General features: G+C 52.1%; 7 protein-coding genes and 2 non-coding genes across 9 annotated transcripts; 3 read left to right on the forward strand and 6 right to left on the reverse strand.

Moving 5' to 3' along the window:
* Positions 1–15: 15 nt before the first annotated feature.
* On the reverse strand, positions 16–3,153 carry BO83DRAFT_372264 (tetratricopeptide repeat domain protein; the record flags this gene model as incomplete). Its single annotated transcript, XM_025529974.1, has 1 exon — positions 16–3,153. The coding sequence occupies exon 1, from the start codon at positions 2,905–2,907 to the stop codon at positions 16–18; it is 2,892 nt and encodes a 963-aa protein (XP_025382486.1). The 5' UTR covers positions 2,908–3,153.
* A 569-nt stretch (positions 3,154–3,722) lies between these two features.
* Positions 3,723–6,460, reverse strand: BO83DRAFT_325762 (putative APSES transcription factor (MbpA); the record flags this gene model as incomplete). The annotated part of the gene is made up of 3 exons (XM_025528016.1): positions 3,723–4,408; positions 4,456–6,151; positions 6,221–6,460. 3 exons carry the CDS (start codon positions 6,458–6,460, stop codon positions 3,723–3,725), a joined length of 2,622 nt encoding a protein of 873 aa, XP_025382487.1.
* Positions 6,461–7,167: 707 nt separating this feature from the next.
* BO83DRAFT_186227 (uncharacterized protein) lies at positions 7,168–8,279 on the forward strand. Its single transcript, XM_025526507.1, has one exon. The coding sequence runs from the start codon at positions 7,208–7,210 to the stop codon at positions 8,222–8,224; it is 1,017 nt and encodes a 338-aa protein (XP_025382488.1). The 5' UTR covers positions 7,168–7,207; the 3' UTR covers positions 8,225–8,279.
* Positions 8,280–8,333: 54 nt separating this feature from the next.
* On the reverse strand, positions 8,334–9,446 carry BO83DRAFT_403725 (uncharacterized protein; the record flags this gene model as incomplete). The annotated part of the gene is made up of 2 exons (XM_025533644.1): positions 8,334–9,195; positions 9,406–9,446. The coding sequence occupies 2 exons, from the start codon at positions 9,444–9,446 to the stop codon at positions 8,334–8,336; spliced, it is 903 nt and encodes a 300-aa protein (XP_025382489.1).
* Positions 9,447–9,859: 413 nt separating this feature from the next.
* On the reverse strand, positions 9,860–12,721 carry rscE (putative RSC complex subunit (RSC8)). The gene is made up of 3 exons (XM_025534999.1): positions 12,428–12,721; positions 11,797–12,359; positions 9,860–11,741 (listed from the first exon to the last, which is right to left on the reverse strand). Exons 1-3 carry the CDS (start codon positions 12,522–12,524, stop codon positions 10,284–10,286), a joined length of 2,118 nt encoding a protein of 705 aa, XP_025382490.1. The 5' UTR covers positions 12,525–12,721; the 3' UTR covers positions 9,860–10,283.
* Positions 12,722–12,905: 184 nt separating this feature from the next.
* Positions 12,906–13,821, reverse strand: BO83DRAFT_383249 (glutathione S-transferase family protein; the record flags this gene model as incomplete). Its single annotated transcript, XM_025532428.1, has 1 exon — positions 12,906–13,821. A coding segment is annotated over exon 1 (485 nt), but the record flags the coding sequence as incomplete, so codon positions are not given.
* Positions 13,822–14,894: 1,073 nt separating this feature from the next.
* Positions 14,895–14,967, forward strand: BO83DRAFT_t262. The gene has a single exon. It is a non-coding gene; the product is annotated as a tRNA-Cys (tRNA).
* A 483-nt stretch (positions 14,968–15,450) lies between these two features.
* BO83DRAFT_t263 lies at positions 15,451–15,522 on the forward strand. The gene has a single exon. It is a non-coding gene; the product is annotated as a tRNA-Cys (tRNA).
* Positions 15,523–15,694: 172 nt separating this feature from the next.
* On the reverse strand, positions 15,695–18,191 carry BO83DRAFT_383250 (uncharacterized protein). The gene has a single exon (XM_025532429.1). The coding sequence runs from the start codon at positions 18,063–18,065 to the stop codon at positions 15,888–15,890; it is 2,178 nt and encodes a 725-aa protein (XP_025382492.1). The 5' UTR covers positions 18,066–18,191; the 3' UTR covers positions 15,695–15,887.
* Positions 18,192–18,890: the final 699 nt, after the last annotated feature.

The following is an 18,890-nucleotide window of genomic DNA, read 5'->3' on the forward strand; positions in this document are numbered from 1 at the left end:
CAACCATCACAACTACTAATTACTGCCCACCTCACTCTGCAACTCCTTCAACCTAGCCCACCCCTCACTATCCTCCCAAAACTCCTTCCCCTTACCCAGAATACCTCTAACCGCACTCCTCGCCTTGAACCTCCAGTCCTTCGCGACCATCTCCTCCGTACCCTCCTTATCCATCGGACCAAACCGCGCATATCCATCACGCACCAACCTCTCCGTCGCCCTCACAATCTCCATCCACCTCTTCTCATCAGCCATCTGGAACGCGCCCTGCGATGCCGACGCAACCGTCGCGCGCCACGCCTTCTCATGCGCCTCGAAGGCCATGCTCGGGCGTTCGCGGAACACCTCGACTCTCGCGACGAGGAGCCACAGCGGCGCGGAGTGGGTGATCAGCGGGACGATGCTGGTGTCGATGAGCGAGAGGATCTGGCCGGCGATGGTGCCGCTGCGGACGACCTTTGCAGTGGAGTCGTCGCCATCGATGGAGATGAGGAGGTCGGAGTAGTTGTATGCGGTGACGAGGTGGTCGACGAGTAGTCCTGTGATGGGGAGGTCGATGCACTTCTCGCCGTTCTTGGAGCCGTGGAGCTCGATGACGCGGCGTTGGGCGGTGATGACTTCGCGGAAGGGGGTGAAGGGCGGGGGGATGGAGGCTGCCACTGTAAGGACGTTGTCCCAGATGCGGACGTCGCTGTGTTTGAGTTGGGCGGCGCGTTGGAGGGCCGCTAGGGCTTCGCGTTTGCGTTTGTAGGGGTCTTCGGGAGCGGGCTGGCTGGGGGTTTCTTCGTCTTCTTCGTCGTCGGCCTTGGTGGGGGCCTCGGTGATGGGGATGGGGAAGGGTTCGGTTGTTTCTGCGGGTTTGGGAGAGCGCAGGATCGCGGCAGCCAGGTTACTCCAGGCTTCAGCGTCGGTGTCTTCGAGTTGTACGGTGCGGGTGAAGGAGTCGATGGCGTCGTCCCATTTCTGGAGCTCTAGTTGCACGCAGCCGAGGGCGAACCAGGCGCCGTGGTTGAGACGGTTGATGTGCAGACTCTTGAGGTAGGCGTCTTCGGCTTTGTCGAGGGCTGGGGGCTTCAGGCTGAGGTAATGACGGGCCAGGGAGCGCTGGGCGCGAGCGTATCTGTTGTTGGAGACTGCCCAGGCGCGCTCGTACATGGCTGGGTCGATGTCGATGTCACCCAGGATGCAGAGGAGGCGGGGAGCATCGGCGGGGAGAGGGGAGAGTTCGGGTCCGTCGAATTTCTCGTTCTCGTCGTCGGGGTCCGTGCCGGTGGGTTGGTAGAGCTGTCTGCGGACGAGGTATTTGGCCTTGTCCTCTCGTTCGGTGGCGGCGTAGCAGAGAGCGGCCTCGGCCCACATCTGTAGACGCTCGTAGATGTCCAGGGCAGTGCGCAGACCACCAAGATTGACCCAGCGGGTGGCGAGCTCGGCCTCCAGGCTCCAGCGGGTGGAGAAGCTCAGGATCCAGATGTACTCCAGACGCTCGGCGGCGGAGGCGGATTCCGATTTCTCGGGTCGAGGAAGGAAAGTAGTGGGCTCGTCGACGGACGTGCCTGCTTGTTCATCGGAGGTGGCGGTGTCGGCGATGACCTGGTCGACGAGAGCTTGCATCTGCAGGACGGATCTCTCGACAGTTCTGGCTTTGTAGCCCTCGACTCGGCTGCGTACCAGCAGGGCCTGAGTGTAGATCTGCCAGTTCGAACTGCCACCCTCGAGCACACGGGTCGCGTACGGCTGTGTTTCCTCTCGGGTGAGACCGTTCTCCGGTGCGGTGTTTGTGATGGCAGATGCGAAAGCGAGGAGGATAGCAGAGTCGACGGGGTCAAGCTTGGGCTGGTCGCCGGGATCGAGAGATGCCAGGGCAGGAGGAAGGTTTGACTCCTCCTGGACGGTCACTTGTGTATCGTCGGATTTCTGAGCATCCGGCTTGGTAAAGGAGATAGACTCGAGAAGAGTGTCATCATTGAGATCCAGCTTCTTCGGGACGGAGGGCTTGTCGTCCAATTCCGCGGCGGCATCGGCGCTCTTGGCCAGGATGACCAGCTGACTGATATCACGGTCCTGGAACTTGGTTCTCTTTCCGAGCTTACCAGTTAGAGCGAACTCGAACTTCCGTTCCGCAGCAGCATGTTCGAGATCCTTTCTGGCCTTCGCATCAAAGCTATGGTGGGTATGGATGGTAGCTCTTTCGAGAAGGAACCGACCCTTCTCCTGTGCAGTGCACTTGTCGCTCAGAACAAGCTTTTCGAGCTCCTCCAAATCGGCGTAGATGGAATCTTGCAGCGCTCCAGTCACTTCCGACAGCATCTTCTGGTGAAGGAAGTTGACACGAACCCTCACAGTCCTAGCCACCAACGGACCGTTTGTCACCAGGGCATCAGCATCCACCAGCAGAGCCTTTGCCACGGCGAACAGTTCCACATTAGGAGTGAGCTTGTAAGCGGCCTCACCGTCCACCGAGAGATCCCGGATGACATGATCACGGACGGCGCGAAGGGCTGCCGCATCCGGCCGCAGACCAGCAGGAACGATAACATCAGCAGGGCTGAATTCCAACGGAGGACCAGTAACATTCGACTGCAAGAAGCCGAACAGAGCGGCCAGACCGATATGGAGCAATTGAGAGCGCTGTTGCTCAGAGGTCAAGCCATCCACTGGTGTCTGGGCGAGAGTCTTTGCCTTTTCCGTCAAGAAAGTAGTGTAGGAGATTTCTTTGCGAGAGACACGGCCGAGAGCCTCCGAATCTGCTGCGTCATGTCCAAAGACTGCTTTTGCGGAGGGCAGCTGCAGGAGGGGCACTATATCCGCATCTGCCAGGCGGATGGGGTCATATTGTTCCCGAAGAGCGGATGACTCGTCGAACAGGGTGTTCAGAGACGCAGGGTAAGTGACAGTAGCGTCAGCCATAATGACTGTCACGGGGTATCGTTTGATGCGTTAAGAGAAGAGCGAAAATAGTTGTGCTGCTAAGAATCAATGCGATCTTCCGACTAGGCTTCTATGCGATCTGAATTAATAAGACGGCAAGAGACCCTCAAGTCGGGGGTTTTGGATGAATTGACAGGAACGATAGTCTCAGTATAACATGACCTGTGCGTCCCTATATGAGAATACTACCCCGCGAACCTGATGCCAGAGGAGAACCGTCCAAAGGAGCAACCGTGGAAGATAAAAGAAGGACTGAACGCGAGACCGCGAGAACCCCGCCATCCCGCTTGGTGCCTTTTTTGCACTTTTTTCTGCCGGTTTATCGATAAGCCATCGCCAGGCGGTGACGCCTTGTACTAGGACGTGGCAGTATTCTATTCCTGCAAGTAGCACCCTTTCCACCGCCATGGTTGCTATGGCCACGCACTTCTACACTTGCAAACGCACCATATGATCAATGGACAAATTTAGGCAGTAAAACCAGGAGATGATGATTGTATTCAATTGCACAGCTATTCACCTGTCGGGTATATCGCCATCCGACTAGCCGTCAAAATCCATTATATGTGCCCTGGGGTATCTGCAAATACAGACGTCAACGCGTTAAACATCCAAGCAAACATGCTCAAACACCGCAGCCCTGCCGTATAAACAATGCTCCTTGATTTACAAGAGCCAACCGGTAGCATCAATAAACAAGAATCGCTGTATCGCTCCCAAAAGCCTCCACGAATCCAAAGATTCGGACCAGGCATATGTACCATAACATTTCCTCATATCACGCCTAACAGAGTTCACCAATCCTGGCCACGATCTTTCATCAAGATCTCGATAGCCTCATCTTCCGGGACAGGATTTTCATTCAATTCTTTAACACATTGTGTCAGCCCCTCAGCAGCTTCATCCACCTGTTCGGCAGTCCATCCCGTACAGGCCATGACCATGCGCCGGTAGTTCTGGCCCAAAACCACGTTTTTGGACTTCAGGCGTTCGACCTCATTCAATATGTCCTCATTGTACTTTTGATAACCCTCGACCTTTTGTTGTAGGGTTTCGGGTGCGGGGAGAGAGCGAAGGAAGGCCATCTGCTGCTCGGAAAATCCAGAGGCAGGGTCGAATGTTTCGGGGAAGATGGCCTCGAACTCGGTAATGTCGAGCCCGTGTTCTTTGTCGGCGTCCCCAATCGCGCACTTCTTCGACAAATCTAATGAATCGCCCTGGATACCCTTCAGAATCACCAGCAGGTCGTCAGAGGACTTTTCCAGGTTTTTAAACCGTCTGCTAAGCTCTATACGGTCGGACGATTTGGACTTGAGCTCATCAAGCTGTTTTTGCTCGATCTGTCGTGCTTTGGCCGACTCTCGAATCTTCGAGTGCCAGTGGTCGAATTTTTCTTGCTTCTTAGCCAGGGTGGAGGCCAAATCTCTGTTAAGACCACTCAATGTCTCTTGGACAATTGATGTGATTTGAGACACAGTCGCTATTGAGTCAGTTTTTATACGTAACTTTCATCCCAGGAGCGCTTACAATCCAATATTTCTTTCTTCGTCTTCTCCAGCTGGTCCATGAAGGAGTCACCCCCGTTCCCAGCTTGCTGCGACTGAGCGTTACCGTCAACCATGTCTACACCAACACCGTAATCTGCTGGTCGAAGACCTGTGTGATTCGGTATATGAGGATCAGCCCCGACTTCTAGTAGTTGGGGAACAAGCACAGAACGTGCACGCCCAGCCAAGTTGAGGGCTGTATCCCCTTGGTCATCTCGGAGATTTACTATTTCAGAGATGAAACGCCCGAGCGTCATTACTTCACCAGCCTGTGATAAACCTTGCCCATTTTCCGAGGCACCGTTCGGCGTTTGCCGGCTCAAAGATGTACCACCATGGCGGACTATGAACTCCAGCAATGCTTCCAGGTAGTGTTTAGCAGAAACGTGACCTCCACCACCGGTAGCAGCCATAACAGCGATGTGGTGAAGGATCGTTCTCCCGCTGTAATCGACCATGTCAATAGTTGGAGCCAGCACCTGCAGTAAACGCGGGAAACTCCTATAATCCAGGTTGTTCCTCGTCCCTACGGACTTTTGCAGTGCCGTTTCACCTGCACCGTTCAAACGGAAGATGCTAACTCCTTTCTCGACAAGTGCATAGACAAGAGGCATCCGAGCGAGCATTGCCGCCCAGTGTAGCGCATTGTTCCGATATTCGTCCAACGGAATTTCCAGATCCTCCCCAGTTAATTGCATCAAAGCTGGATGGGTGGAAAAATCGCGGGTCTTCTTGTCGAGGAACAATGTCATGATGAGCTTCATCTTCTGAAACCTCTCCGGGGTGGTGGCGGGCGGCAAAGGCTCAAACCCGCGCTTGCTACCATCCACTATCGATGTTGAAACATCCATATCTTGGTAAAAGGAGTCATTCGGCTCAGTTGGTGTTGGTTCAGCAATGGAAGCCGTCGAGTGCTCGTAGGCCATCCCAAATGACGGCGCCTGGTGGGAGGCAGACCGCACGCGCTTCCGCGGAGGTTCGTTTGCCTCCTCGTGGTCGAAGCTGGCACCGTCGTGCATAGCATATCGGCCGTTGCTCTGGTAATTGTTCCCGAAACCGCTATCAGACGTCACACTATACATGCTTTGTTGACTGTTCAGAGGTATGTGGGTATCTTGGCTGCTCATCTGGTGCGAAGGCTTTCGTATAACACTTGATCGCCTTTGATCAATTCCGCGAGCGGCAGGTGAGTCAAAGCGAGCCTTGCTCATGGCATTCACTGCCGTCGCAGCCGTGCGAGAGATGTTCTGGAAGAATGTGCCTTGCTGAGGTTGGCTCATGCCGCGATTATCCATCCCGCTGTACAGGCGTTTCCGTTGCGCAGCCATGGCTTGCTCCTTTGTCGGGGTGTCGAGTGAGTCCTGCGCCGTACCATTTGTGCCGCCCATATCATATTCAAGAAGGGGTCGCAGCAATTCTTCGACGTGGTATTCACGGCAGAGCTCCACGCCCCTCTGATAGTTGACCCAGGTTCCTTGGTATTTACCATACCCTCCTTGGACCTTCTCATGCTCGCCAGCTGCAATCTCTTTCTCTAGTGTCTTTGTCCTCCTCGCCTTGACCACACCGGCAACCTTGAGAATCTGCGTAGCATTGAGCCACGAGTCGGAGCGGCGTTTCATCACGGCGACTCCGTTCACTTCCATTTCGTAGACGGAGACGTTAGAGTACACAGCCTGTCGACACAGCAAAGCGAGTCAGTAACGCTTGGGGAATCGAAGATGCGCAGATGAAGATAAACTGACCCTGTAAATTTGAGGCTTAAACTCTTCATGGTACATTATTGTCCCATACCCGTTCATGTCCTCAAAACCTGCGAAGCTTGACCGAGGGCCGTGCGGGAGGCCATTCGAGTAACCAAAGGACATCGACTGTTGCGACCCTTTCGGAGGAGGCGTAGCTCGAGGGGTGGAGGAGACGGACTGGGAGGCGTTGAAGGAGCCCATTTGCGATTGCGAGAATACCATGCCATTGGCGGAGCTCATGCTGCTCTGGGAGTAGGACATGGGTAAACCTGGGCGAGCTGGGTGGTTGTTATTGGAAGCCATTGAAGGAACGGTGAATTAGCAGTGTTAGGGTGCCCGACCCAGACACCGATTCAAGGCTGGCTGCTCTGTCGAAGGAAAAAGTAAAAAAAGGTTAATAAATACGGATTGCAGGTACCACAAGCCAATAGCAGGGCCAGTTCAACAAGTGAACAGCATCATGACAGAATGAGAGATTCACGAAAGCATGTGGGGAACTGCACCTATCCTGGGATCTACTGCTCCAGTCTGACTTGACCGGCCAGGCGATTCGGAACGTCGCGCGAAAAGAGAGAGGCGCGTGGCTAGCGCACCGACCGCGAAGGGATGAGACAAGTCAATGAGACTGATTCTTGCGAGGCAGTCAGACCCTGAACAACCCGGAGTAATTTACAAGTAGCGCAAAAGCCACTCTATCTGCAGCTCTTTTAGGTAACCCTGTACAACATAGCCTTGCATGGAAGTAAAATGGGGGAAAGGAACGAGATGAATGAGTTGATTGAAGTCGCGGGGGCGTTCGTTATTCGCTCCGGTCGCGTTCGCGGCTAACCGGATTTCGCGTATCGCTGCCTCGAAAACATCTATTGCCTGTTTGGGTGTTATATATTCACCGCCTGCTGCTTCTGTACGATAGCCTCGCGGTGCTGCGGAATCAACTCCGGGCTTAAGAGGAATTGATTAGAAGATAAAGGCATAACATCAGACACCATGTCTGCCATTCACATCCCTCCCGAAACATGGCGTCACCTTCTCCGCTCCTTGCTCCGCGAATGCTCCTACCTTCCTGACCCCGTCGCCAGAGTTACATTTCATGCCCAGATCCTCCAACGATTCCGACGGTATACCCAGAAGAAAGAGACGGATCAACATCGACTTCTATTACTCCGGAAGTCAGCAACACACCAACTGTCTCTGCTCAGACGAGCCAATGAAGGATATACAAAGCCGCTGGAAAAGGTCTTGCAGCAGGCCTATGGCCGCAGAGGGCGACGGAGACAAGAGCTCATACAAGCATTCATCACACCAGCGGACGCAGTGGACGCATTGAATGCGGCGGATGTGCAGACAGTGGCACAGGAAGCACCAGAGATGTTCGAGGATGGATGGCGGCCCCCTTCGGTCATGGTTGATCTCCTGAAAGCTCAGAACCGTAACTCAATGATCACGACGCTGAATGCCGGGTACTATACCAAGCAAGTCGAACCAGTGGTTCCCGCGGAGAATATCTGGGGCAAACCGCTTGCTCCGTCTCGTCGCAGGAACATTCGGAGGAAATGGTACAATCAGACGCTACACAATCTGTTTCCACCACTGCCTGACTCGGAGCTCAAGGTGTTGGAGGGTCTTATGTCGGGGACTATACCATGGGCGCCACCCAAACGACGAAAGGCAATTGGGACTTCTTCCGCCCCTGAGTCTACTCTAGATGCTGGCTTTCTGATAGAGGGACCACAGAAGGGGGATACTTTTGAAAATTATGTTGACGGACGACCCCATAACATCACCCGACGGTTCATGCAGAGGCTTTGGAAACGCATATCCTGTCTAGTTCCTCGCGTGAACTGGGATACTAGAAGCGGGAAGCCTGCATTCACCTGGGACGTACTCTACTCGGGACCTAAGCTGGCCCTGAAGTTGGACGAAAGCACAGCGTCTGAGCTCTTCGCAGGCGTCGATGCCAATGGTCGAATGATCAAAGATCAACCAAAAGAAGCATCAGGATAAATTTTAACCGCTCAACATAATCAATCATGGAGTATGTAACAAAGGACACAATACCCAATTCTCGAACATTTCCAAACAAGATGGACCGCAAATGAGCCGACAGTCACAGTCACGAAAAGTGCACCATCCCATACTTGTCAACCCAGGGTCTCACATTGGGACCACACCACATCCTCCTGTTGGCTGCGTTCTCAAGCTCAAAGCCATTCGGCCAGAGCTTCTCCATCTCAAGTCGAAAGGCGTCCTTCGGCTTTCCATTTTTGATCCTCAACTTCTCAAAGTACACATACGAGGCGTAGAAAACCGACCCCGAGCTCCCAGCGGTAGGGCCCTTCTTCTTGAGAAACTCCCCGAACGAATTCGCATTCAGCCTCTTCGTGCCCTGCGGGTACGCCGCCTTCGCAGCCTCTCTCATGAAGCCCGCATGCGTCACGCCAGTCTTACGCAGATGCGCCCTGATCTTCCTCCTCACCACATCACACGTTTCAAAGACCTGCACACTCCCATCCTCATCTCCAACCAACTGAACATCCGAAAGGTCAACCGCAGCCGGACTCGCTGGCTGATTCTTCTTCGCCCGCTTCGGGGCACTTCCTGCCGCAGTTGCCGCAGGCTGAGTCGCAGCCAACGGCACGATCCCTCCGCTCCGGCCGTTGAAAAACTTCAAGGCATTCTTATACGTCGCCGACCGGGCGCCCTTGACGCCCTCCTGGCTCAAAAACTCAGAATATGACCGCGGAGACACGTTAATTGCGCGCTGGAACTCGCTAGCGCTCATCTGTCCTGAAGCGATGAAATCCCGTATCCTCTGTCGGATCTCGTCGCAGCTTTTCTGCGTATTGTCAGGTGGCGGTGCTACTTCTGCTACTGGCTGATTCTCTTTATCAAAGCCAGTAGCGATCGCAGGATCAATCATATCGGTGGAGGTCCTCTTCTGGGCAGGCATATCGAATAGATAATTGTTCGACACGCTTGTAATAAGCCAATTTGTATAACCCCTAGGTAATATATATATTCAAGAGACACAGGAAAAGCAAAGTCAAAGACGAATATGAAGTAGTTGAAATAGTAAACAAAAGTACGCGCCGACGCGTCCACTGCAGTTCAGTGAGCAAACGGACGGATCAGGACCATTCATCCCAGTTCAATAGTAAGCGCTGTACTCCGTAGAAACATCATACTACTCGGGCAGTGGCATGGGTGGAGCGATATGCTCGTTCATTATTGGTTCGTCAATGGGGATGATCAGCAGTCGGTGTTGAGGTATCACATCTTCTGTGTCAGGAGATGGTGGTATCTATTGAATTGACACCTCTGCTATGAGAGGAGGTTGCTTGTTTGTTTAACGGGGAGTGGCTGTCGGTTCAAATATTTTCGAAGATTGGGATTGAAGTAACGGTGATGTCTTGTTCAGTATCATGTGCAGGCTACTTAGCATGATATATATACCTCTTGATTTCCGGGCTGGGTAGGTAGATGCCACTAATGTCAATAGATACTAAGCAAACATTTTGTAGAGCGATGTGATCTATAATACATCTAAGCATACTTGCAGCATTGAGCACGTCGATATAGGAGACTACTACCAACCAGAGAGCGAACTCGAAACTACTACTAATAAGCAGGATAAAGAACCATTCAACAATAGAACATCGATTTGCAAGGCACACGCATACAATACTTAGCTCTGAACTCCCAAAACAATTGCGCCTTTTCCTACCTAACGGATTGTAAATCGAATGTAAAAGGGAAAAGAAAAAAAAAAATCAGACCAGATCATAGTGCAAGCCATCCATCAATCCATCAAACATCACTTTACTACCATCTTGTCTGTCCCTGTCAGATACATCCTGACGGCTCATTCATCCCATCTTCTCCTTCACTCCTCCTGTCCAGCCCTATGATATTGTACAATACAATGGATATTATTGAAAAAGCAACCCCGGTCGGCTCCTTCGTCCGGTCGTTAGAAATGAAAGGAAAGGGTTATTGAATTTCTCTCCAACTGTTGGAAAAAAGCATGTCATCATTGGCGAAACATTCCCTTTTCATAGGTACATTACAGGTCCAACGTCTTGTAGTCAGCGCCTGTTTCTGCACTCAACGGCTGCACGCCTCTAACGTCACCTCCTGCCGGTTGGAAGTTATAGCGGTTGCCGATCCCGGTCGTAGCAGCATCGGCGAGCATGTTGTTGGTCTCCTCGCCAGGACCCCGAAGACTGACGGCCTGCAGAGTGTCCTGGACCTCCTTGACGCGCTTCTTGAAGGCCATACGGTCGAGGAAGAGCTGCTGGCGAGCGAGCTCAAGTTCCCGGCGTTCGGCTTCGATGATCTCCTCCATCTCATTAAACTGCTGCAGCTTGATCTCGAACTTCTGGAGGGTGACGTTGACGGCCGATGAGACCAGGCGGGTCATTTCACGTTCCTCGTGAGAAGCCAGAGCACCAGCACGAGCGGCGGAAGCCGCGAGGGCCACAGTGGGAAGGGAAGCCTTGCCCTTGTCGGAGCCAGCGACCTCGACAGCTTGCTCGGTTGCTTCCTCGCGAGCAGAGTCCACTTCCATGGAATCCTCGGCCTTGACTGTGGCACTGCCTTCCTTTTCCTTGCCCTTGTCTTGGGCTCCAGAGCCCTTCTCGAGCTGCTTTCTCAATTCCTTGCGGATCTCCTCCACGGAGCGGCCGGCGGCAGCTGCGGCCACGGCAGGCTCGGCCATCTGTGCAAGGAACGCAACCACGGATAGGACAGGGTTCTCGGTCTGGCTGATAGGCTCCCGCCCATTGCCTGCACGAACCTCGGGCATATCATCCAGATACTTGTCTTCGATCTCCAGCTGCAAGAACTTCATCACGCACTCCTCCTTTGTCCTGGATCCAACGTGAGTGGCAATCTGTTCCCAGTTGTCGTCGAAGTTCTCCAATCCCTCCAGCAACAGCACAAGCTCCGAATCCGACCACGGAGCATCCCGGTCGGGGGCAATCGAATATGGGCTGTCTTCGAGCTTGACGAAGTCGGAAGCACTGTGGCTGGACGGCATCCGGCCCTGAAGGAAACAGTTGGGGCACAGGTCGTACTTGGTGTCAGGTGCAGCTGGGTTGGCGGTTGCTGGTGTCGCCTTTGCGTAGTGGAATCTGAGGCGAGTACAATCGATGCCACAGGAGAAGCAGTTGAACTTCTTTCTCGGTTCCTTGGAAGCGCTCTCCATCGCCTTGGTCGAATCGCCCGTCGTACCGTTCGTTGAGCCTTCGCCATTGGTCTGCTTGTCTTTGTCCTCCGTAGCAGGGGTGATCTCCTTGCCCTTGTCATCATACACATTGCGACGGATCTCGAGGTTCAGGTCGGCCTTGGCAGCCGGGGTGGCCGATGCTGCACGATCCGTGGCCGGCAAAGGCTTTCCGGGCTTGACGAAGTGGTTGGGTCCGGGCTGGAATGGCTGGAGGCCTCTGGGGGTATCGGCGACCACTCGGAAATGGCCAGTGAAAGGAGGGCCGATGTTGGACGGACGTGTTTGGGGATCCACCTGAGTCAAGGCATCAGCAACTCGGGACTGAGGTTGGCACCGGGAAGATACTTACCTGGTAGTTGATGAGACCCCATTGCTCCAGGAAGGAGTGCACGCGCATGATCGCACAGACGTCTCCGGCAAGGTTGCGGCGGCACGCAGTGACTGTGAGGTACTCGATAGGGTTCAAGCGGTAGGTGTTGATCATGAAATCACGGTAATCTTTGTAAACGGCAGGGGTCTTGCTACGGTTTCTGCCGTTGAAGAACTCCGCCAAAGCCTTCTTCTCGATCGGGTGAATGAGGTGCATGTCGAACCAGGTGGAGTAGCTGGGGAGGATGATGGCGTGGGTTTGCGAAACGAGATGTGAGCGCGCGGAGGCTTCAATGGATGCCTTGGCCTGCGCCGGCTGTTCATCTGTAGCACCTTCAGCGCCGGACTGTGCGGCAACATCAGCGAGGTCCTCGCCTCCATCGGTCTCCTTCTTGGTCTCCGTCTCGGTGCCGCCCATCTCCTCATCCTCGGGTTCGCCATCGGCATTCTGGCGCTTGGGTGAAGCGGGGGCATCTAGCGGGTTATTAGTATCGGGGCCAGTCTCGGTCTTTTTCTCAGGAGATCCCTGATGCGATTGCGATCCTGGGTGTCACGATTGCGAATGTTGGCATATTCCAATCCCCTTAGGGGCGGAAAGAGGGAGAACGCACCGGAAGTGGTAATCACATCACCTGGGGCATCCTGTGCCACGTTAATAGCCTGAGCATCCTCAGTGGCGCCACCAGACATAACCTGGTTGTCTTCCATCTTGTTGGCACGATAGTCGACGACGGGAAGCTGAGGTCGCGGGTGGCAGAGAGCAAGGGACTTGGCTCTGCTCAGAAGAAAGGTAGGCGGGGCGCGGACGCGGCCCTCTATATGGTAAAGACGTGAAAGGAAAGGGTATTAGGGATATGCAAGATAGAATGGGGGTGGATGACTCCACCAGACAGCGACGAGAGATTGATGGATGAGTGGCTTGGAGGCAGAGCGACTGTCGCGACACGGACCGACGCTCCAAAAACTCGCGCCAAGACCATACAATGCGCTAGCCGTATTTGGACTAGTCGTTACCTGGCTCTTCCCCATCGCGGATGGAGCTTCTTCTCTCCACATTATCGATCTATTCCCTACCAGCCCTACTCTGCTCTGACATCGCAATCCATATGCTATTGCTTTGGTTGTAAGATATCCAAGGTACGAGAATAATTACTGATTGTTCTCGAAATTTAACATATTACATACATGGTCCTCATATTCGACCCTTCTCGAATTCCCGATAGACATCCTATATTGAATGACACACCAAATCCAAATCCACTCAGTGCGTTTCATTTGCGATTGCTTCCTTCTGTAGATTGGCTGTCTTAGAGATAGCCGGTCTTGCCTTGATTTTTTCCAGCCAGGCGTAAAGGTTCGGGTATTCCTTCTCCAGGTCAACATCATTGTCCGTAGCGAATCCAAAGATATTATACCACTGCACGAACGAGATGTCCGCGTAGCTATACCGTCCACCGACCAGATATTCCCTGTCTTTTAGGACGTTGTCCAGCACCCATGACACCCGAAGAACCTCTTTTTTGTATCTCTCCTGAGCACTAGGAACCACTTCAGGGTGTTGTCGTCGGAACCAAACAGCCTGACCGAAGTACGGGCCCTGCCCACTCATCTGGAAGTGTAGCCATTGTTTCGTTTCGAAGAACTCGGGGGTACCAGCCGGGAAACTGATCTTGTTGTCTTTGTCGTATGTTTCGGTCAGATATTCGATGATGGCGCCGGACTCCCACAGTGTGATTCCCGTGTTAGGGTCCTCGATGGCGGGGACGCGGCCGTTGGGGTTGACGAGGGTCAAAGGTTCTTTTTTGAAGTCTCCAGAAGCTACGTATGTTGTTTTGTAGGGGAGCTCGAGCTCTTCGAGTACCATGGCCACTTTCCAGGGATTGGGGCCGTAGGTGTGGCTCCAGAGGGTGATGGGTTTGAGAGACATGCTGTATGGGAGTTGGTGGATGCTGTATTGAGAGTGATCTGTGATTTCTGGTGTCAGAGGGTATTTTGGGGATGGATATCAATTGGCAGATCTATGTATTCATTTATATAAGATTCATTTACTCGTTCGATACATTTCTACAGCTGTTGTCTCCGTCATAGACGATGTTGCTTAGAAACCATTGACTTCGGCCTCTGATCGTCAGCTTATGTCGGTGTTTCGGCTCTTCGTATTCCATGCTGACAAACCAAGTGATAACCAACAATGCAACGCAATATCGCACCCAGAAAATTATATTGGGCCAGGGGCTGCGAAATGTCAGAAGTATTCGTTTCTGTGACGTATGCCTATATTGTTGATTGTTGATTTGTAAGACGGACAGGCAGCTCCGTACATCAACTCCACCGGGTCCGGGACTTTCAAAGGCCGGCAGATCTCATCCCCCTGGATCTGGTATTTCGGTCACTTTTATGTCTCTGGTTGCGTGGTCGACCTGGTGTTTGTATCTGACGTAGTATACATTACGGTGGGCATAGGTATCCCTTGTCAGCTCGTGAATGAGGTTACCCATGAAGAGATTCAAGCTATCAGGAATACTGTTCATACCACTTCTTCCATGAGACCTCCGATCCTCTGCGTACCTGTTTCTGTTCTATACCAGGCGGGTTAAGCTGACGGCCCTGCCTTGGCATATGGGTTTCATGTGTATCTTATCGCGTGATAATGGTGACATATGAGGTACTTCTGGTAGCTATATGCTTTTATGATATTGTTGGCAGGAGTTATTGCCTTTATTTTCTGTACGAACATGGCTGTGGGTGACATTGATGTTAGTAGTACTAATATTGAAATGTCAAGTTGCCGAGACTACCAAGAGCGGCCAATATATATACCAGGTCTACACGTTAGTATTTCATCACGATGGCGGGTTTGAAGTGAAGAGTACAACCAGGTCACCTCGCAGTGAGATCAAATCGGAAATTGCCTCAGTCTTTGGGCCATATAGAGGCCAATATGATATGCGAACCCAGCATATACAACCAAATGCGCCATGTAGACTTGGTACATACACAATCCCAGCTTAGTAGACTATCAGCGGAAGATACAGCCCCGCTTGTAGAGCACAAGTTTTGCCACTTTGCCAAGCAAACGGGTCAATAGCTCAGTGGTACGAGCGAGAGATTGCAGATCTTTAGGTCGCGTGTTCGATCCACGCTTGGCCCTTGCTTTTTGATTTATGGATTTCATATACAGGTCGACGTTCATATGAACCTATGGCCTGGATTTTTTTTTACTTCTCGAATTGCTACATCATACACAGTAGATCCTTGAGCGGTAGCCCAATTTGCAGACACGCACCATTATTCATAAAAGACACGCCGAGAAACGTATATAGCCATGGGTTGAACTCCGCAGCCCTTTCAAAGCAGTATACCATTGCGTGCACTACCTCACCCATCAATTGGGAGAGACAACCACATTCAAGAACTTATGAGAATCTGTCGCATGTAGCTTCAGTGAATTTGCTTAGATGATTTGCAGACCTGAGAATGTCAAAGCAAGTAGTACCTTGTGGATAATCCAGGGGAAGCCAAACACATGGACAGTCAGGAACCAGCAGGAACTCAAGAAATCCGAGGTTCTGAGCCATTTGATCAATCAGAGCAATATAAAACAAAAAGACTGCTAATCTTCTCAACAAGAAAGGGGCCGGTAGCTCAGGGGTAGAGCGTGGGACTGCAGATCTTAAGGTCACGCGTTCAAATCGCGTTCGGCCCTTTCCTTTTTGTTTTTATTCTATTCTCATATAGCTCATCTATAAGATGAGAGAATGCATCTATTTCTTCCTTTATTATGAAGGTCAATTGTGTGTACTGGCTGTATCATTTTATAACGGACTGAGACTCAACACTATCCAGCCGCGCCGTTCATGCAATGCAAGTCGGATATCTTGGAATGTAGCTGAATTCGTATCCAAACAAAGTCTATAGCCGCTTTGGCGAGGTATCTAGATAAACATGCAAGTAGGTATCCCGAAAGACATTATATACAAAAGACCTGGATCAAGCCACCCAAAATATTCATACAAAAACGGACGTGAATACAATAACCAAGTTATGTGATACCCAGTCCTGCAGGATCGATCAGTCCGACACCGGATCGGCTGGGCTCATTGGGTGGGAATACATTGGCACCTCGCCTTCATCGGTCTCCTCCTCTTCGGACGAGGCTGCGTGTAGCTCAGGTAGATTGTCGTCAGTACTAGACGCTGCTTCACTATCCGATTCAGGCTTGATCGCCCCGCGAAGGCGACGACGTGGAGGACTATCTGCTTCCGTGGCCTTGGAAGGGACTAGCATAACGCCTGATCTAAGGTCTCTTCGTGGCGGATACCCTTCTGAATGACCCCCAAGCTCTTCAATCAGGCGAGATGCATGTTCGGATATAGGACTCTCGCCCTGTGAGGAGGAACCTTCTCTATCTGGAAACTCTTCGATTTCAGATTTGGATGGTGTCGGCTCATCCACCCGCATTTCATCGTAGTCATCTTCATTATTCGCATGGTCGCTGTCATTTTCCATGACTCGAGTGTCATAAAGGCCGGCACGCGGCTGATCAGGAGTCGGTATCAACCGATCTGTAAGCTTTGTATCCGTCTGGTCGAAACGTCGCCTCTTCCGCCGGTTTTCTGAAAGCTCGTCGTATAGGTCCACAAGATCATGCCCGTATTCCTCCCATTCGCTGCGATAAAACGTCCTGTCGCGCCAATCGACCAGGTCCTCCTTTGTCTTGCGCTGGCCAACCGGCCTCCGTGGGACAGCATCTTGCGCATCATATTTTTGAATTCGGGTTTCGAGGGACTGTGGGGGTGGCTCACCAATGAGCTTCCATAGGCCCACTTCCTCAAGACGGCTCATCTGACCATCAACCTGTTCAGCATGGTCGTCCTCTGGATCTGTTGACTGTTCTTCAACTGGAGACAACGTAGGGGAAGAGAGCACGGATGATGCCGCGGAGGAGTATTCAGACTCGTCGTCGCTGTAATCTAGGTCCTCAACATCCGTATTCTCTGGAGCACGACTTCCTGATCTTCCCCTCGAGGCACTTCTCTCACGCGACTCTGATTCCAAAGGTATCTTACCAGACAAGATATCCTCTACCTCATCGTGCTCCATGTGTATTGATTTCCACCCCTTTCGATGACGAGAATCTTCAACCTTCAAACTGCATCGCCGCGCCAGGCCGACCCAGTAGTCGGAACGGTCCCGTTGCATGTTGAGCACGTCCAGCGCAGTCTTAACATCGCGAGACCTCACAACGTTCGCCTTTTGATTGCCAGTTTGTCGCATATTCCGCAGCCTTGACATTGCGAAGAAAAGAGATGACTGAACAAGACGGCGTGTCAGACTGATCGTCAAGGCGTAGAAGTCCGCGAACGAATCGGCAGTCATGGACGGTGTCTCATCCGCGAAGGCTACATTGGTCCAGTTGTCTTCCAGTCGTGCACCGCCAAAATTCATGAAGAATCGTTCTGACAGCCGGATCCACTTTCTCATATTGAAGAGCTCAGCCGTAAGATGCGCACTGGAGCTAGCACTTGGATCGGCGCCCTGGGACTTGACTTTCTGCGAAAGCTCTTCTGCTGTCTCCCGATTGATGATCCACAGGTCTTGATGCTTCTGCTTTCCAGCGACATCTTCTGCCAACTGCTCCTCCATCGAAACCAATTCAGCGTATTGGTCGAGCTCATCACAGCAGTCCTTGCTTATTTCAGCTGCTGCGGGTACTTCACCTAGAATAATTGTCCTAGTATGACGATCCTTCAGGTGCTGTCTTTCCAGGCCCGTATGGAGCAGGTTCAAATGCTCCTGAACTTCAAGCTCAGATTTTGAGCCCAGCTGACGGGAAATTTCTTGAACCCCATCCTTGCTCTTCCTATCCAAAACATGATATAGTACCTCCTTTTCCTTCGGGGTCCAGGTCACGATTCCATTCTGCGATGTAATGTGGTTCTCACCACCGTTGATTGTAGGGACGGGCGCATGATCTTCGACGATTCCCGCAAGCACGCTGGAGTATGCTTCCGCAGACTCCTTCGATAGCGATAATTGTAGATCCTCTAGCGCCTGGGCCCGCGTGCCTCTTGCGGATCTGCGTTCCGTCTTCGACGTTTGCACGGGTGGATTTGTTGTCGACGAAGTGGGACCAGTTGACGGAGGAACCGGTAACGGGGCGCTTGTTTGTGATTGCTTGATCTTGAGCTTGTATTCCGATGTGTCGTCGTCGTCTTCGTCTGGTTCATATGGAGTTGGGCTGCTCATGATCGAAGATGAAGAGGGCCAAGAGGCAACCGCACCACAGGCATAAGATTAGGGAAGATGGCGAAATCATTCCCTTCTCTCTCGTGCGCCCGTATAATCAGGAGAGCATTGCGGCACCGGCGACAGATACAAGGCCGGGGCGTCTGCAGTTGACTGATCAACTTTCGCAGTTGGGATGGGAAAGTTTTCTGATAAGATGCGGTGTTTGCACTGTTTGTTTCCCCGCCGCGTGCCGCTCGGATTCATTCCGCGACGGAGCAACTCAACAGTCAACACCATAGGCTCTGATTATATGTGAAGTCCATTCGCAATATTGGAATCATCCTTGTTTAGTCTTTGGAAAAAGGTCCGGAGAGAAATGCAGATACTCTCATGCTGACAACACCTTCAGCTCACTCTAGCTTTACTGTTAGCTCTGATTCTCTGCGTCGGTAATGACAACGACACTGCCAGCGGGACAGTCTGTATCCTTATCCCACTTCAGTCCCGGAATCAAACAAGGACCCAGAAACCAAAGTATTGTGTCTGCTAGGCGCTGGGTGGCTTGCAAGCCCGGATAAAACGAAAAGAGCCGACAAGGCTGATTCCAATTAGCTCGCTCTCCAACATTGGTCGAACGAACAGCGGCACAAAAAGGTGTTCATGACAAATTCCATTCTGGCTCACCAAAGGAAGAGTTCAGAACTTCACATAAGGATTACAGTTACAAAGTACGATGCTACATAAACTTCCTTTAAGATATAAAGTCGGAGAGGCCTACCCTTCAGCCACTACGCCTAGCTCATCTTAAGCAATAAGGCAAATATCTTACAAGATGTATAACAT

The sequence above is a fragment of the Aspergillus eucalypticola genome (assembly GCF_003184535.1).
Source record: "Aspergillus eucalypticola CBS 122712 chromosome Unknown BO83scaffold_43, whole genome shotgun sequence".
NCBI lineage: Eukaryota > Fungi > Ascomycota > Eurotiomycetes > Eurotiales > Aspergillaceae > Aspergillus > Aspergillus eucalypticola.

Bases quoted from the DNA above. Each gene is read 5' to 3' on its own strand.
- BO83DRAFT_383250 (XM_025532429.1), bottom strand. From the start codon at position 18,065: ATGAGCAGCCCAACTCCATATGAACCAGACGAAGACGACGACGACACA.
- BO83DRAFT_186227 (XM_025526507.1), top strand. From the start codon at position 7,208: ATGTCTGCCATTCACATCCCTCCCGAAACATGGCGTCACCTTCTCCGC.
- rscE (XM_025534999.1), bottom strand. From the start codon at position 12,524: ATGGAAGACAACCAGGTTATGTCTGGTGGCGCCACTGAGGATGCTCAG. The intron at 12,360-12,427 runs GTGCGTTCTCCC...CGTGACACCCAG, and splicing joins TGATGTGATTACCACTTCCG to GATCGCAATCGCATCAGGGA. The intron at 11,742-11,796 runs GTAAGTATCTTC...GCCTTGACTCAG, and splicing joins GGGGTCTCATCAACTACCAG to GTGGATCCCCAAACACGTCC.